We start from the raw sequence: 14234 nt of genomic DNA, 5'->3' as shown, positions 1-14234 counted from the left end.
TCAGGCAGCAACTGAATGTGCCAAAAAACAAAAGAAAGAACATAAGTTGAAGGATCAGATGAGAAGGCAAGAAATGTGGAAAATGCATAAATACAGTTGCATGTATTGAAAACTCTTTGTACAACCTCGTGTTTATCAGGATCATATGCAGGAATAGTTAAGGAGAGGTGAATTTAAACCAAAAGACAAAAGGTTAATATTGGCGGCCCAAGAAAGTGGACTACATACATGTTGGCTTACAAAGCCCATTGGATATATGGGAGATAAAGACAAATGTAGGTTTTGTAAAACAGAACTGGAAACAGTAGCACATCTTCTGGCTGGTTGTGATATACTAATGGCATGCAGAATGACTGTATACTGAAAGGCATAACAATGTGGCAAGACTGTTGCATTGGGGATTCTGCACAGATTATAACACTGAAGTAGCTGAAAAAACACTGGAAAAGTACAGTTTTGTACCTACCATAAATGTAGATGTTCGAAGATCCACATTGCTGCAGTCCTAACACTTGGGTAGTCCGCTGTCCCTCGGTCGGCCCGAATATCAGAGTATAAGGCTGACGTCGGTCAGGGCGCATTTGACTGACATCAGAACGTCAGGGTACAAATGCGCATGACCGACGTCATATCCTCAGTCTTTTCTTGCCCCAGATGTCAGAAGACCCTAAAGAAAAAGGTCAAAACCCATAGGCAACAGCTAAACAACCAACCAGCCTAACACCAAGAATATGTACAATATATACAATATATACAATAAACACCATATACCTCAGATGGATAACCCAACCCACACAACCACCTCAAACTACAGAGGGGAAGGAGGGAGGGTTGGACTGCAGCAATGTGGATCTTGAACATCTACATTTATGGTAGGTACAAAACTGTACTATGTTCTTCATCTCACATTGCTGCAGTCCTAACACTTGGGTAGAATCCCAAAGCAGAGGTAAGGGAGGATGGCTAAACTATAATGAAGCAGGAGCTGCCAGAATGCCCTGCAACACAGCAGTGGCAAACCCAGCCCTGGATTTAGAGTACAATGGAAGGTGGTAATGCCTAGAGAAGGTATGCACTGAACTCCAAGTGGCTGCCTCCAAAATATCCTTAGTTGCCACCCCTCAAAAAGCTGTTGAAGTGGCAGTAGCCCTAGTGGAATGAGGCCTAATCCCAGCTGGAATCTCTTTGCCATGATGGGAATAACAGAAAGCAATGCAAAATCCAATCCACTTAGAAATAGTTTGTTTTGACACGGGCTTGCCCTGAGAGCACAAAGCAAAAGAAACTAATAACTGCTGAGATTGCCTGAACCCTTTAGTTCTGTCCAAATAATATCGCAACTGCCTGTGTACATCTAAAGTGTGCAAAATCTTTTCCCCTTTATTTTGGGGATTTGCATAAAAAGTAGGCAAATGAATAGTTTGGTTTAAAGCCACACTAGAAACCACTTTAGGCATAAAGGAAGGATTAGTACGTAAAGATACCCTATCCTTATGAAAAATTAAGAAAGGCTCAACTGCCATAAGGGCCTGCAATTCAGAAACCCTTCTTGCAGATGTAATGGCCAACAGAAAAGCAGTCTTCCATGACAAATATTTCAACTCAGCAGTAGCTGCAGGCTCAAAAGGTTGTAGAGTGAGTTTCTCCAACACAAAATTGAGATCCCAAGCAGGAGTAGGAGCCCTTCGTGGGGGTCTTATATTCTTTGCCCCTCTAAGAAATTGCTTGAACAAAGGACGAGAAAACAATGGTGGGTCACAGTCGTAGTGAGCTGAAATTGCTGCAGCATGAATCTTAATAGAAGAGAAGGACAAACCTTTGTCTAATAACTCAGTAAGATATTGAAGAGCCACACTTAAATCAGGCTCAGAAACATCCAAATCCTTAGCTGCACTCCAAAATAAAAATCTCTTCCATTTATCTGCGTACACTTTCCTGGTACTAGGCCTTCTAGCTTCCAAAATCACATTCAAAACTTGTTGTGGAAGTTGAGACCCTCTATGGTTTAAAACAGAATATGCCAGGCTGTTAGATGAAGAGAGTGAAGTTTGACATTGAGCAAATGACTGTCCTCCTGGGACAACAGATGTGGAATCAAAGGCAAAGGCCATGGAGGCTTCCGCACTAGACTTCTCAGTAATGGGTACCAGTGCTGCCGAGGCCAATCTGGAGCTATCAAAATCATCCTTGGCTTGTCCTGTCTGACCTTCAGAAGTACCTTTGGGAGGAGAGGCAGAGGTGGGAAGGCATACACATGAAGATTTTTCCAACTGAAAGAAAGAGCATCCACTTTCCAGGCTGTGGGATGAAACCTCTTTGTGCAAAACTTTGGCAGCTGATGGTTTAGTGGAGAAGCGAACAGATCTATGTCTGGAGTTCCCCAGGACACTGTCAATGTCGAAATACATGAAGATCCAGTTTCCACTCGTGGGGATCCATGATTTGTCTGCTTAACACATCTGCTAAGGAGTTCTGTGCTCCTGGCAGAAACCTTGCCTGAAGACTTAGTTGCAAACTGAGAGCAGTCTCCCACAAAATCATTGCTTGCCTGCATAGAGGATAAGAATGTGTTCCTCCTTGCTTGTTGATGTACCACATGACAGTTGTGTTGTCTGTTAGAATCAACACCTGCCCTGGAAGAAGTAAATCCTTGAAAGCTATTAATGCAAACTGGACTGCTAACATCTCCTTCAAGTTGATATGTAGATGCTGTAGTCTGACAGGCCACTTGTCTTGTATCCACTTTCTGTTTAGATGAGCTCCCCAAGCTTTGTCCGAGGCATCTGTCGTTAAAATTTGACTCGCCTCTGGCCGGGTCACAGAGAGTCCCTTGTTTAGGTGACATTCCTGAGCCCACCACAAAAATTCCTTTTGAATGCAAGGTATTATTGGAATGACAGTGTCCAGATCCTGGCAGTGCTGTGTCCATACATTCTTGAGATACCATTGCAACTTCCTCATATGCAGTTTGGCATTGGGAAGCACCAGAATACAAGATGCCATGAACCCTAAGGCTTGAAGGACTGTCCTTGCAGTCAGCCCGGACTGAAGAGATAGATGATGGAAGTAAAGGGAAAGATTCTTTTGTTTGTCCGGGGTTAGAAAGGCCATCTGGGATGCTGTATTCAGTCTTACACCCAGAAAGCACATGTCTTGAGAGGGTACTAGACTGGACTTTATTTCGTTCACAGAATACCCCAGGCATCTTAGCACTGCTATCACATATTCCAAATGACGAAGAAGCTCTTCCCTTCCTTGAGCCAGAATCAGGCAATTGTCCAAATAAGGATAGATTTGTATTCCTTTCAGCCTGAAGAAAGCTATCACTGGAGCCAGAACTTTCGTAAATACTCTGGGCAGTAGATAAGCCAAAGGGCAATGCAGAGAACTGATAGTGAGAAGTCCCAGTCCGAAAACGCAGATACTTCCTGCAACTTAGTCTGATAGGAACATGAAGATATGCCTCTTTGAGATCCAAAGTTACCATCCAGTGATCCTTGCCCAGCAGAGGTAAAAGTTGTTGTAACGTCAACATCTTGAACTTGGGAATGTCCAGATAAGTGTTGAGGATAGATAAATCCAAAATTGGTCTCCACGCGTTCCCCTTTTTTGGTACAAGGAACAGGCGAGAATAAAATCCTAGGCCTCTTTCTGGCATAGGAACCGGCTGTATGGCCCCTATTTGGAGTAACAGAGAAATTTGCTTGTGAGCCTCTATTCTTTGTTGAGGAGGAATGTCTGGCATGCCCTTGAAAGGAGGCAAGGTATGGAAATAAAACCTGTAACCGTGATGTATGATGTCCAATACCCATTTGTCTTGGGTAATCAACCTCCAATTTTCTTTGAAAAGTGCCAACCTTCCTCCCAAAGGTGCTGCCAGGCGAGAAGGTTCTGGCAGCTGAAAAGGTAGGTCATTGGGTTTGTTTACGAAAGGACTGACCCCTGCCCTCACCTGAAGACTGTGCAGGAGAACTCGCTGTCCTAGGCCTGAAAGAGCCCTGACCTCTGCCCCTGCCACGTCTAGTTCTACCCCTAGACTGGGAATCATAAGAAGGATACGTCCACCCCTTAGTAGGCCAATTTCTACTAAACTTCGGAGGCTGAACCTGTAAAAATCTTTAACAGTCTGCATAGACTTAGCCTTGTCTTCCATTTTCTTTAAAACTGCCTCAACAGGAGAACCAAACAAGACATCAGATTGCAAAGGGGCATCCAAAATCCTAGTTTTAACATGGTCAGATAAATTTTGATCCCGCAGCCAGGCATGCCTGCGAAGAACTGACCCAGTGGCAGCCACCCTGGACGAGGCCTGTACAGCATCAAAACCACATTGCAAAGAGTGCTTACCCACCTGTTCAGAAACATGCACTAAATCTTGCAACTCTTTACAATCAATACCTTCCGCCAAAGCATCAACCTTAGATTTCAACTGTGAAAGGAGATAATTTTGATATTTCAACATGTGAAACTGGCAATTCAAAGCTCTCATGGCTAGAGTGGAAGAAGTATAAACTTTCTTTCCCCATCTATCCAAGGCCCTAGCCTCTTTATCTGCAGGAACCGGATTCTTGACAACAGAAGCCTTTACACCCTTAGGCCCCTGGCTAACAGTTTCAGGGTCTGCCCTAGGACTTTTAAAAAGATACTTATGAGCTTCAGGTACCCTGTAATACCTATCAGGTTTAACAGGAGCAGGAGGCAAAGAATCAGGATTAAGAGAAGCCTCTGCAAATACATCTTCCACCACATTTAGAACAGGAGGTATAGCCAAAGGCCTATGCTGGGGTAAAACAAAAATTCCCTAAGCCTTTTCCTGGAATCAGAGAAGTCCTGACCTTCCCATTTAAAATGCTCTCTCATGGAGTGAAGGGTCTCTGAAAAAGAAAAATCCTCAGGAGGAGAAGCTGAAGGAGTAGAATCATCCACATCAGAATCAGAATAATGAGCATACTCCTGTAAGTCTTCAGCGAAGACTCAGACACATCCAAGCCTGCTCCCAATCCCCAACACTGGTTCCATCCTAGGCCTTTTATCAGGAGGGGGCATAGAGCCTCTAATTAAAGTAATTAAATCTTCTGCCATTTTAAGCATGTGCTTCTTGGGCACAGAACCTGAAGAACTAGGAGTGACACCCACAGTAGCTAAACTAGACCTGCCTCTAGGAGAAGCCTTGGAAGCAGAAAGAGAGGGCCTAGACCCCTTAGGAAGGGAGGGGAGTACAGTAATCTGAGAAGCCCCTACAACCTGACCTGCCTCCTGGGAGGCCACATCCTGTAAAATCAAGGTTTCCCCCTGAGACTCAAGAGAGGCCTCCGTCGGAACCACCGGTTCCACTGATGCCTCTAAAGAACCGGCGTCCGGTTCGGACGACTCCTCTAACCTAGGTTTAACTGCCTTGTCCTTGCGCTTCTTTGAGGAAGCCGGCGTCGGAGCATCCGACGGCATTTTGTAATTGCACCGCTTCCCAAAGACCAACCTGGCACAATCCAACCTCCGCTTTATAGTGCGTTTATTGAACCTAGCACAGAAGCGGCACCCAACAACGTCGTGCTCAGGTCCCAAACAAGGTATACACAAATTATGGTAATCCCTATGCAGTATTTGTTTCCCACAAGAAATACAGTTATTCACTTTTTCTGACATCCGGTAAACCACTGAGGCAAGAAAAAAACAAAATATTCCCCAACGGGGTACTTAACCAACTCTGACTTTGGTCTGAAACTCCGAATTCGAAAAATTTCAGAACGCCGAACGGCACTTGCAACACTGCTTCTGCATCGGACCATGCGGCAAAAAAGACTGAGGATATGACGTCGGTCATGCGCATTTGTACCCTGACGTTCTGATGTCAGTCAAATGCGCCCTGACTGACGTCAGCCTTATACTCTGATATTCGGGCCGACCGAGGGACAGCGGACTACCCAAGTGTTAGGACTGCAGCAATGTGAGATGAAGAACATCATCAGCCATAAAGCATTATAGAAAATTATGAAGTTTAGATCACATGGGATCACCCATTACCAACAAAAAAATAGATGTGAGAAAACCAGCTATATTAGTCCACAAAAAGAAGACAAAAGTAGCATTGATTATTGAAATTGACACACCCAATGACTACAATGTCTTACATACACAGAGACACAAAGTCATAAAATACCAGGATTTGCAGGCAGAAACGAGGGCAATGTGGAAGAAGAATACCCAGACAGTTCCAACAGTAGTAGGAGCAATGGGTCTTAGAAAAAAAATTTACAATCGCACTTAGATATGTTACTGACACATGAAACTCCATACAAATTGCAGAAGGAGTCATTACCGGGCACATTGTGGGTGCTGAGAAGAGCACTTCTGGCTAACATCAAAGACTGAAACAATACTAATTTCATAAACTTTAATCATACTTTGACTTAGGAATGGGGTCCATTCTCATCATGGTATTAGAAACCCAAAAGACTTGGAAAAATTAAAAAAAAGCAGTGTCCTCCAGACTGTATAAAATACATTTACAAAAGCTCCCTAAGGTCTTAGACTCTTGTGCTGATTTAAGAAGACTAAAGTGCTCATCACCAGCCTCACCAGCCTCGTCAAGACCTTGTACAGAAACTTCTAAAATTCGCCATCTGAAGACAGTCCCTGGCATCAATTAACCATATCCCCTAACCTCAGCAACAAAACCCAAAGGATCCACCATGGCAGAGTATAAGTAAAAACTTTAATAACCAGGATAAGCGCTTTTGAGTACTCCAACTCTTTTTCAAATCCAAGTACAAAACAAAATAAAACACAAGCCTATTTAAAAATCACATTCAACCAATAAAAATGCAATACAGCACACACCCTCTAGAGGGACCAATCAATTCCATTTCCAGGGTCTATACCCTCTAAGAACAGGCTTCAGTGGTAAAACACTATTAAGCCTTGGTACTCTATCCGCCTGTAGATCTGCAATCTAGTTTACTTCAACCTGTTCTGTTTGGAGGGAAACATCACCCCCTCTTACGGTTAAAGCACATAACTGCAGGACCATACATTTAAAAGTATGTCTCAAGTTCTTCTTAACATGCTGTGCCAGTGCATTGTGCTCACCACCAGTCCTTATATCTCCGGAATGTTGTAGGACCCTCTCCTTCAACATTCTATTGGTTTTGGCAATATAAAATGATTCACAATCCTGGCACTTCGCTAAATAAACCATGTTCCTGGTAGTACAGTTGACAAAACCTTTCAGATAATACACACGTCCAGTAACAGGATTTTGAAATGTATTACACCTGAATATAAAGACACAGCCTTTACAGTGTCCACAAGGAAATGTTCCTATCCGCTGCATTCCCAGACCATACTGCCCAGAAGTACATCCCATAAAGTTTTTACAGAGCAGTCTCTTTAGATTAGATGCATTCCTGAACCCAAAGACAGGGCCGAACCTACAACCTCCTTAATACCATCATCTGACTGTAGAATCTTCCAATTCTCATGTATAATTCTCTTGATTCCTGCTGTCATGCTTTGAGGAGAGAGGTTACTCACAGGGAGCCATATGGATAGCAAACAAAGAACATGTGTGGAGGCAGACCTCTGCAAGACCTTGGTTTGGTGGTGGTGGAGCTGGAAGTCCTACTTCTGAATTAGCCTCTTGGACTAGAGGGTATATGGATATTGTGAATAATAGAGGGTGCCCAAGATTGACTATTGGCTACAATAGTGATGTGAACAAAATAAAGTTTTGTTTGTTTATATCCCCTAACCTGGTATCTATCTTTCTCTAATGTGAGAAATGGAAAGTGGAAGTTAGCACACTATCCAGTGTGCTGATGCATTCCCCTCTGTGAAAACATTTTTCCATGTCTTTACTATGACCTATGAAAAGTGTCCAAGATACAGGTATAAATGTACCAGCCCTTTTCTTTTACGAATGTGAAACCTTATGTCAGAACAACAGCCAGGTCATCTGGCACCTTCTGCAGGTTTCCTGAGCAACAATGTTCCATATGCCGGAAGCAGGAACAAAAGTACGATAGCTTACAACTGCATAGTATTCAATTCAGAAACATGCTAATGAGCAGCTGAGTTTTTGCTCTGCATTAGCTCTTGCATGCCTCCAAGCCACTATTTTATTACTGCACAGCTACTACAGCTTACCAGTGAAGCCCTAAGAGAAGTAAGATTATAACAAAAGTAAGATTATAATCTATCTGAATCACAACAATTCTAGTGTAGTTACTACCTTATTTATTGCAGATTAAAAAAAGCTATACACACACACAAACACATGAAAAAAGACACAGACATAATTTTCAGCAACAGACAGACATCTTTTACTCACTGTATTCCAAATGAGATGAGTGAAACACTCACAACCAGCAAGTCCAGCAGATTGAACCAGTTCCTACAGAATGAGCCATGGTGTAGGAATGCTCCAAAGGCTGTCATCTGCAAGCAGCAAAAACATGTTATTTTTATATTAACAACCCATACATTAATGGCTATTTCTTTTGTTACTGCATGATGTATTTATATTGTTTGTTTACCATGTTATCGCTTTACAAAACTGTATATAGTGTACTGTTAGGGTTAAATCACCTAAATAAAGAAACATCAAATATTTAAACTTTAAGTATATAAGCCTGTACACAAGCATATAAAGCTTCAGGGGCATACTGCATCCCCAATGAAAAAAAAGGTCTTTGTGCACTTAAGTCAAAGCAATGCCAATAAGCTGCCTATTGTTTTGGTACATCTTCAATGGGATTTTGGCTAGTTAATCATACTAAACGGAACATCCAAACAAATGTATGTCATATGCAGTATTTATAGTTTTATCACATCTCTGATGAGCCCTTGATTAGTACACCATATTAAAAGAACATCTAAACGAAGTAGTATTGCTGTGGTGCATCTCCAAGTACTTACACCAGAGATCCCTCCTCATTACTCCAGCAGTGAAAACATGAATGGTACCATTCATTGCTGTCTTTATTTACAAAAGATCACAATGGTGGGTTTAAGACTGATCTAATGAGGTTGCAACAGTAGAATTACTAGGGATCTAAAGAAAACACAGAAGGAGAAACATTTCTAATGATCAACATCGCCTGAAACAATTTTTTTTCAAAACCCAGACAGTCCAAACTGGGGATTGGATACAACATAATTCTTATGGCTTAATAATATAATCTGGAAGCACTGTCCATATAAGGGGAAGCAAAAGTACCATGGCGGCTGTCACAATTTAAAAAAAACTTGATTCAGAGCACCATTGTGAGAACAAAGTAACGTCTAGGCTCCTCTACAGATGATTACAGTGAAATTCCTATAGCATTAGTAGCATACAGAAAAAAATGTAGAGGAACATAACCTCAATTTTCTTTTCCATACAAAATCACTGTCAGCATGATTGTGCAATCAGTGATCCACTTCTTTGGAAGATTTTGCCATTCTTCAAACTGGTATGACAACAGAGTTGATATATACAAGTCCCCTACATCAGGGGGTGCAAGAGGACTACCTTCCCTACAGAAAATATTCAGATTTAATATTTCACCCTCCTGTGTCTCAGCACTAGTTTTCAATGTTTCTGATCCTCGTTCATAGTAGGACCATAAAGTCTATTTAGTATTTACAGCACGTCTGAATAGACTGCATCTTTAAATCAGGAAATATTACATAAAGGGAATGCAGTTTCATCACCCTAAGGACTTTTCTGCATCTACCCTGAGACTTGGATATTTTACTGGCTGGCCAGATAAAGTTCAGCTGAACAACAGGTCATGATTTGTAACACTTCCTGTGTTTTAAAGAATGCTATGGCCAGTTCCTGCTGTCACCCTCTGCTGCTTATTACTGCCTCAGTGTGAGAGACTTGCCTGTCAGTACAAATTCCCCAGATAAGGGAAAAGAGCATAGGTGCTTGATTATTATGCAGTTAATAACTGTGAATTTGCAAATAACTCCAAACAAAAATAGCAGCAGAAAAGGTAAATGGTTTGCCACACAATGCTGTGAAACACAGCACGAGTACTAACAAGCAGAATAGAAATAGCTGAATCAAACCATGGCTGGATAAAGGCATAAAACTCTGTCCATAATAAAATAAAACAAAGAAACGTTTATTGTTAGTGCTTTCACAGTTCACAATGACTGCTTCATCAGACAAACTTCTAAAGCTACTACACCCATTTAAAAAGAAAATCAATCATTGAAGGCTATAAACTAATTATACAATTAAGGGCAAATCAACTAGGTCTAAACTAAAGAAGGTGCTACCCTAGCAAATACTCAGTCACACAATATCAACGCATGCAAGTTATTACAAAAGTACAAACAATACAAACAAATAAATACATCTTAAAAACATATATATAAAAAAGAATTACATAAATATACATATCAGGGCACTGGCACAGAAATGTGTATGTAGAGAATACATAGGTATACATATCAGGGCACTGTTCATTTAGGTAGTGTACAGGTTTTATACATATTTTATCATTAAGCCCTCTATCGTTATGTGCCCTCATCCTAATAATCCAGTTGAGTTCACGAGTCTCCACTTTATTCCTAATATCACCCCCCGACTATCTTCAAAAATAATCTCTATAACCACATTTTTGTGTGTTACCACTAACACGTTTAGCCAAAGCATTAGTACAAATAGAATTGTTAATATAATAGAGATACGATTACATAACCTTCGATTGTTCTTCCCTATATAGAAAGAGCAACATTGTTGACAAATATCTAAATATACTAAGTGACAAATATTGAAACTGGCTGCAAATTTAAACACCAATTGTTTCCCTGTGTTAGGGTGTACAAAACTCCCTGTACTGTCAATATAATGGCACCAATTACATTTCAAAAAAGGATGGGTGCCATAGGCTGTCCCTGTTTGTGTAAAATCACTTACTATTTTGGGATAGCATAACATTCTCCTTAATTTTTTTTTATTCTTATAGACAAAACAAGGTTTAGACACCACTATATGACTGACCTCAGAGTCCAAGGTCAAAATCCTCCAGTTCTTTCTCATAACATTTTCAATATCCCTTATATTGCTGGAATAAGTGAGGGGTACACAAAGCTGTGTATCAGTCTTATTAGAAGTCACTATCCAAGGTCCATCAGAAAAATAGGGTTTACCACTGGTATCCCTTGATCCAATAACTCAATTCAGTGTTTTATCCACCTCAAAGGTGTTGTAACCTCTCTCCTCAAACCTACCTTTCAATAATTCAGTCTCTGTTCTAAAATCTGTGTCAGTAACATTTAATCTTGTGGCCTTTAAACCTTGGCCTTTAATAATGTTAGAAATATATGGGGGGGATTGTGATGCCTGTGCCCTGGCCCAGCAATCAAGGAGCCGCAATCCTCACCACTAACACCAGTGAGGGGTGTCTCAAATAGGAGGAAAGGATAACAAATACACACAATAAAGTGCAATTTCCCTTAAGAGCACACAGAGATCACAGTCAGTCAGCTGGTCACTCCCTTGCTCTCCAGGTCCCCAATAAGACTCCCCACTGGCACAGCTATAGGGTCCAGATCTCAGCTTAGTGGGCAAGCTAAAACCTCCAGCACCCTCTCTGTCCAACTTGTGCTTTGTGTCCCTGCCCAAGTAGCTCACACACACACACACACACACACACACACACACACACACACACACACACACACACACACACACACACACACACACACACACACACACACACACACACACACACACACACACACACACACACACTTTGAGAAGAGTTTAAACAACCACACATACACTCCTAGAGAAGGCTGGCACAGGTTCTCCAGCTGTGCCCCCTTTTCCCAGACTATATGGTAGTACCAGCTGCCACCACCCACTAATATTTATCAGCTACTCAAAGGCCCTTAAAAGGGTGTCCAATTATTACTGTGCAATATTATTATACAACTGGTAGTATAGCCCAGGGCAATTTTACCAAAGGCATACAAGTACTCAGAAGAGCTTAAATTATCTCTACAAAAATTATCTCTACAAAAACAGCCACAGTTGGAAGGGTTTAAAAATATTTAATAACAAACAATCAAAGCACAATACAATACTTTTTACTACACAGTGCTAGTCAATAGTTCAGAGATCACAGAGAAATACTTAAAATAATCCAGTAGTTCAGTTCTGACATCACAGAAAAACACTTAGTCTAATCTTTCTAGTTTCTAGCTATTTCTAAGAGAAAACACAAGTCTAAGATAAACTTACATATAAAGCAAGACAGTGCTGGTGAGTTGGATGGTCAAGACAAAAATGCTTAATGCTCTCTGATTCTCTCTATTTTTAAAAATCACATTACATCATTCTTCACACTTCCCTGGATTCCCTGGCTAACAAAAACTGCATTTACACTCTTTACCTTTGAGCAGAAACCAGAGCAATAAAAGACATTTATGCATGCAAATTCTGGCCATTAACTCTGGCCTTAAAACAATAGGCAGGGTGCCTCACACTAGACTTACTGTCGATGTGAGGCAGAGCACCTCGCTGGCTCTGTTCAAGAAAAATCTTGACCAGCGGATGGGAGATCGTAGGTTTACCCTGGGAATCATCTCTGTGTCACTGCTGGACAGAGGCACAACAAACTAATGGGCACAGTATTTTTTAACATAAGGGGTGGCGTAAGCCACAAAACTTTGGGCTAGGCTTATAAATGCCTTAGGGCAGATAGCCTAGTATAAACCTATGAACCTATGCACTCAAGTCACTCCACAACAAGTACAAATATGACTTTGTCATTGTCCATGCTGGAGTGAATGACTTGAGACGTACCTCCCTGGACTACATGAAAAGAGACATGGAAGATCTCTCGGATCATGTGGCCCAGGCAGGTATGACCCTAGCCATGAGTAGCATCCTGCCTTCGACCAGAATGATACCACAGTATAAAGACAAAATGACTGACTTCAACAATTGGCTAAGCTTCTGGTGTCATTCAAAGGGGATCCAGTATATGTCTGCCTGGGAAGACATGATCGACAAACCACGATGCTTTGCCAGAGATGGTCTGCACCTGTCACCCCTGGTATTCAGGTTACTGGCTAAAGCTCTTGCCACCCCTATAGTGCTTTTTTTAGGCAAGGTTCAAAGGACAAAATCACCACTGTAACAGATACAAGCATGCAAAATCTGAAGGTAATGCTACTCAATGCTAGAAGTCTAAACCTCAAAATGCACTCTCTCGAGGCACTCCTAAAAATGGAGAACATTGATATCTGTGCAGTAACTGAGACTTGGTTCAAGGCTCCAGAGAGCACCCCTGCAATACCAGGCTACAACTCTCACCACACTTTTCAGCCACAAAACCAAGATCAAGACACTAAAGGTGGAAGAGTGTCCATATTCACCAAGGATATTCACACCTCCAGGCTAGTTGCCCAACACAATACATCTGAAATTCTCCAGGTGCAACTAACACTAGGTAAGACTGCAATCCAAATTGTAGCTTGCAACAGATCCCCCACCATGCCCCAAGATTCTCACTACACCTTTCTAAACATACTGCAAAATATTAAGATATAACCAAACACCCTAATACTGGGTGATTTCAACTACCCTGTCATTAACTGGGAAAACTACTCGGGTGCCAACTCCTTTTCCCAATGGTTCTTGGAATTCATAAATTCCAACACACTGGATCAACTAATCCACTGTCCCACCAGGGGCTCCAATATCCTAGACCTGGTCAGTACCAACATGGGAGATAGATGCTCCACACCAGTGGTCACCCCCTCATTGGTCAGGACTGACCATAAGCAAATCACCCTTAACATCCACATCCCACCCCCACCCCCCAGTAAGGAAACCTCCTTAAAAAACTTCTCCAAACCAACTTCATGCTACTGAAGTCAGAAGTGACAAACTTCATGACACTCACGCAGACGGGATATGAAAGTTCGACTGCAGAATCTTACACTAAGGCACTGTACGAGCACATCCACTCGTGCAAGAATCGTGTCATCCCAAACAGAACCAAGATGCTGTCCTCCAAAAAAGGAAGCCAATCTGGTGGTCCCCTGCTATAAACAAACTATAGAAACAAAGGAAGAAACTGTTGCATAAAAGAGGAAAATCCCAGGATGCAAAAAACTCTCTCACCAGCCTCAGTAAGAAGATGAGATCCCTCATAAAATCCTCAAAAGCTAGTTACAAAAGTAAAATTGCCAAAGATTCCAAAGACAACCACAAGACATTCTATAGTTAT

At 41.6% G+C, this 14234-nt stretch overlaps 1 protein-coding gene across 1 annotated transcript in view; it reads right to left on the bottom strand.

Annotated features, from left to right (window-relative positions):
- The window catches only part of CACNA1F (calcium voltage-gated channel subunit alpha1 F), a 4101209-nt gene that overhangs the window by 1502984 nt on the left and 2583991 nt on the right, over window positions 1-14234 (bottom strand). Inside the window, 1 exon segment of the mRNA XM_044079296.1 lies at window positions 8327-8433. Coding sequence (XP_043935231.1) covers window positions 8327-8433 — 107 coding nt within the window.

The sequence above is a fragment of the Protopterus annectens genome, chromosome 8.part0, assembly GCF_019279795.1.
Source record: "Protopterus annectens isolate FY-2018-M chromosome 8.part0, PAN1.0, whole genome shotgun sequence".
Lineage (NCBI taxonomy): Eukaryota > Metazoa > Chordata > Ceratodontiformes > Protopteridae > Protopterus > Protopterus annectens.
The sequence above is the reverse complement of the archived record's forward strand: the minus strand, read 5'-3'. Positions and strand labels throughout refer to the sequence as shown.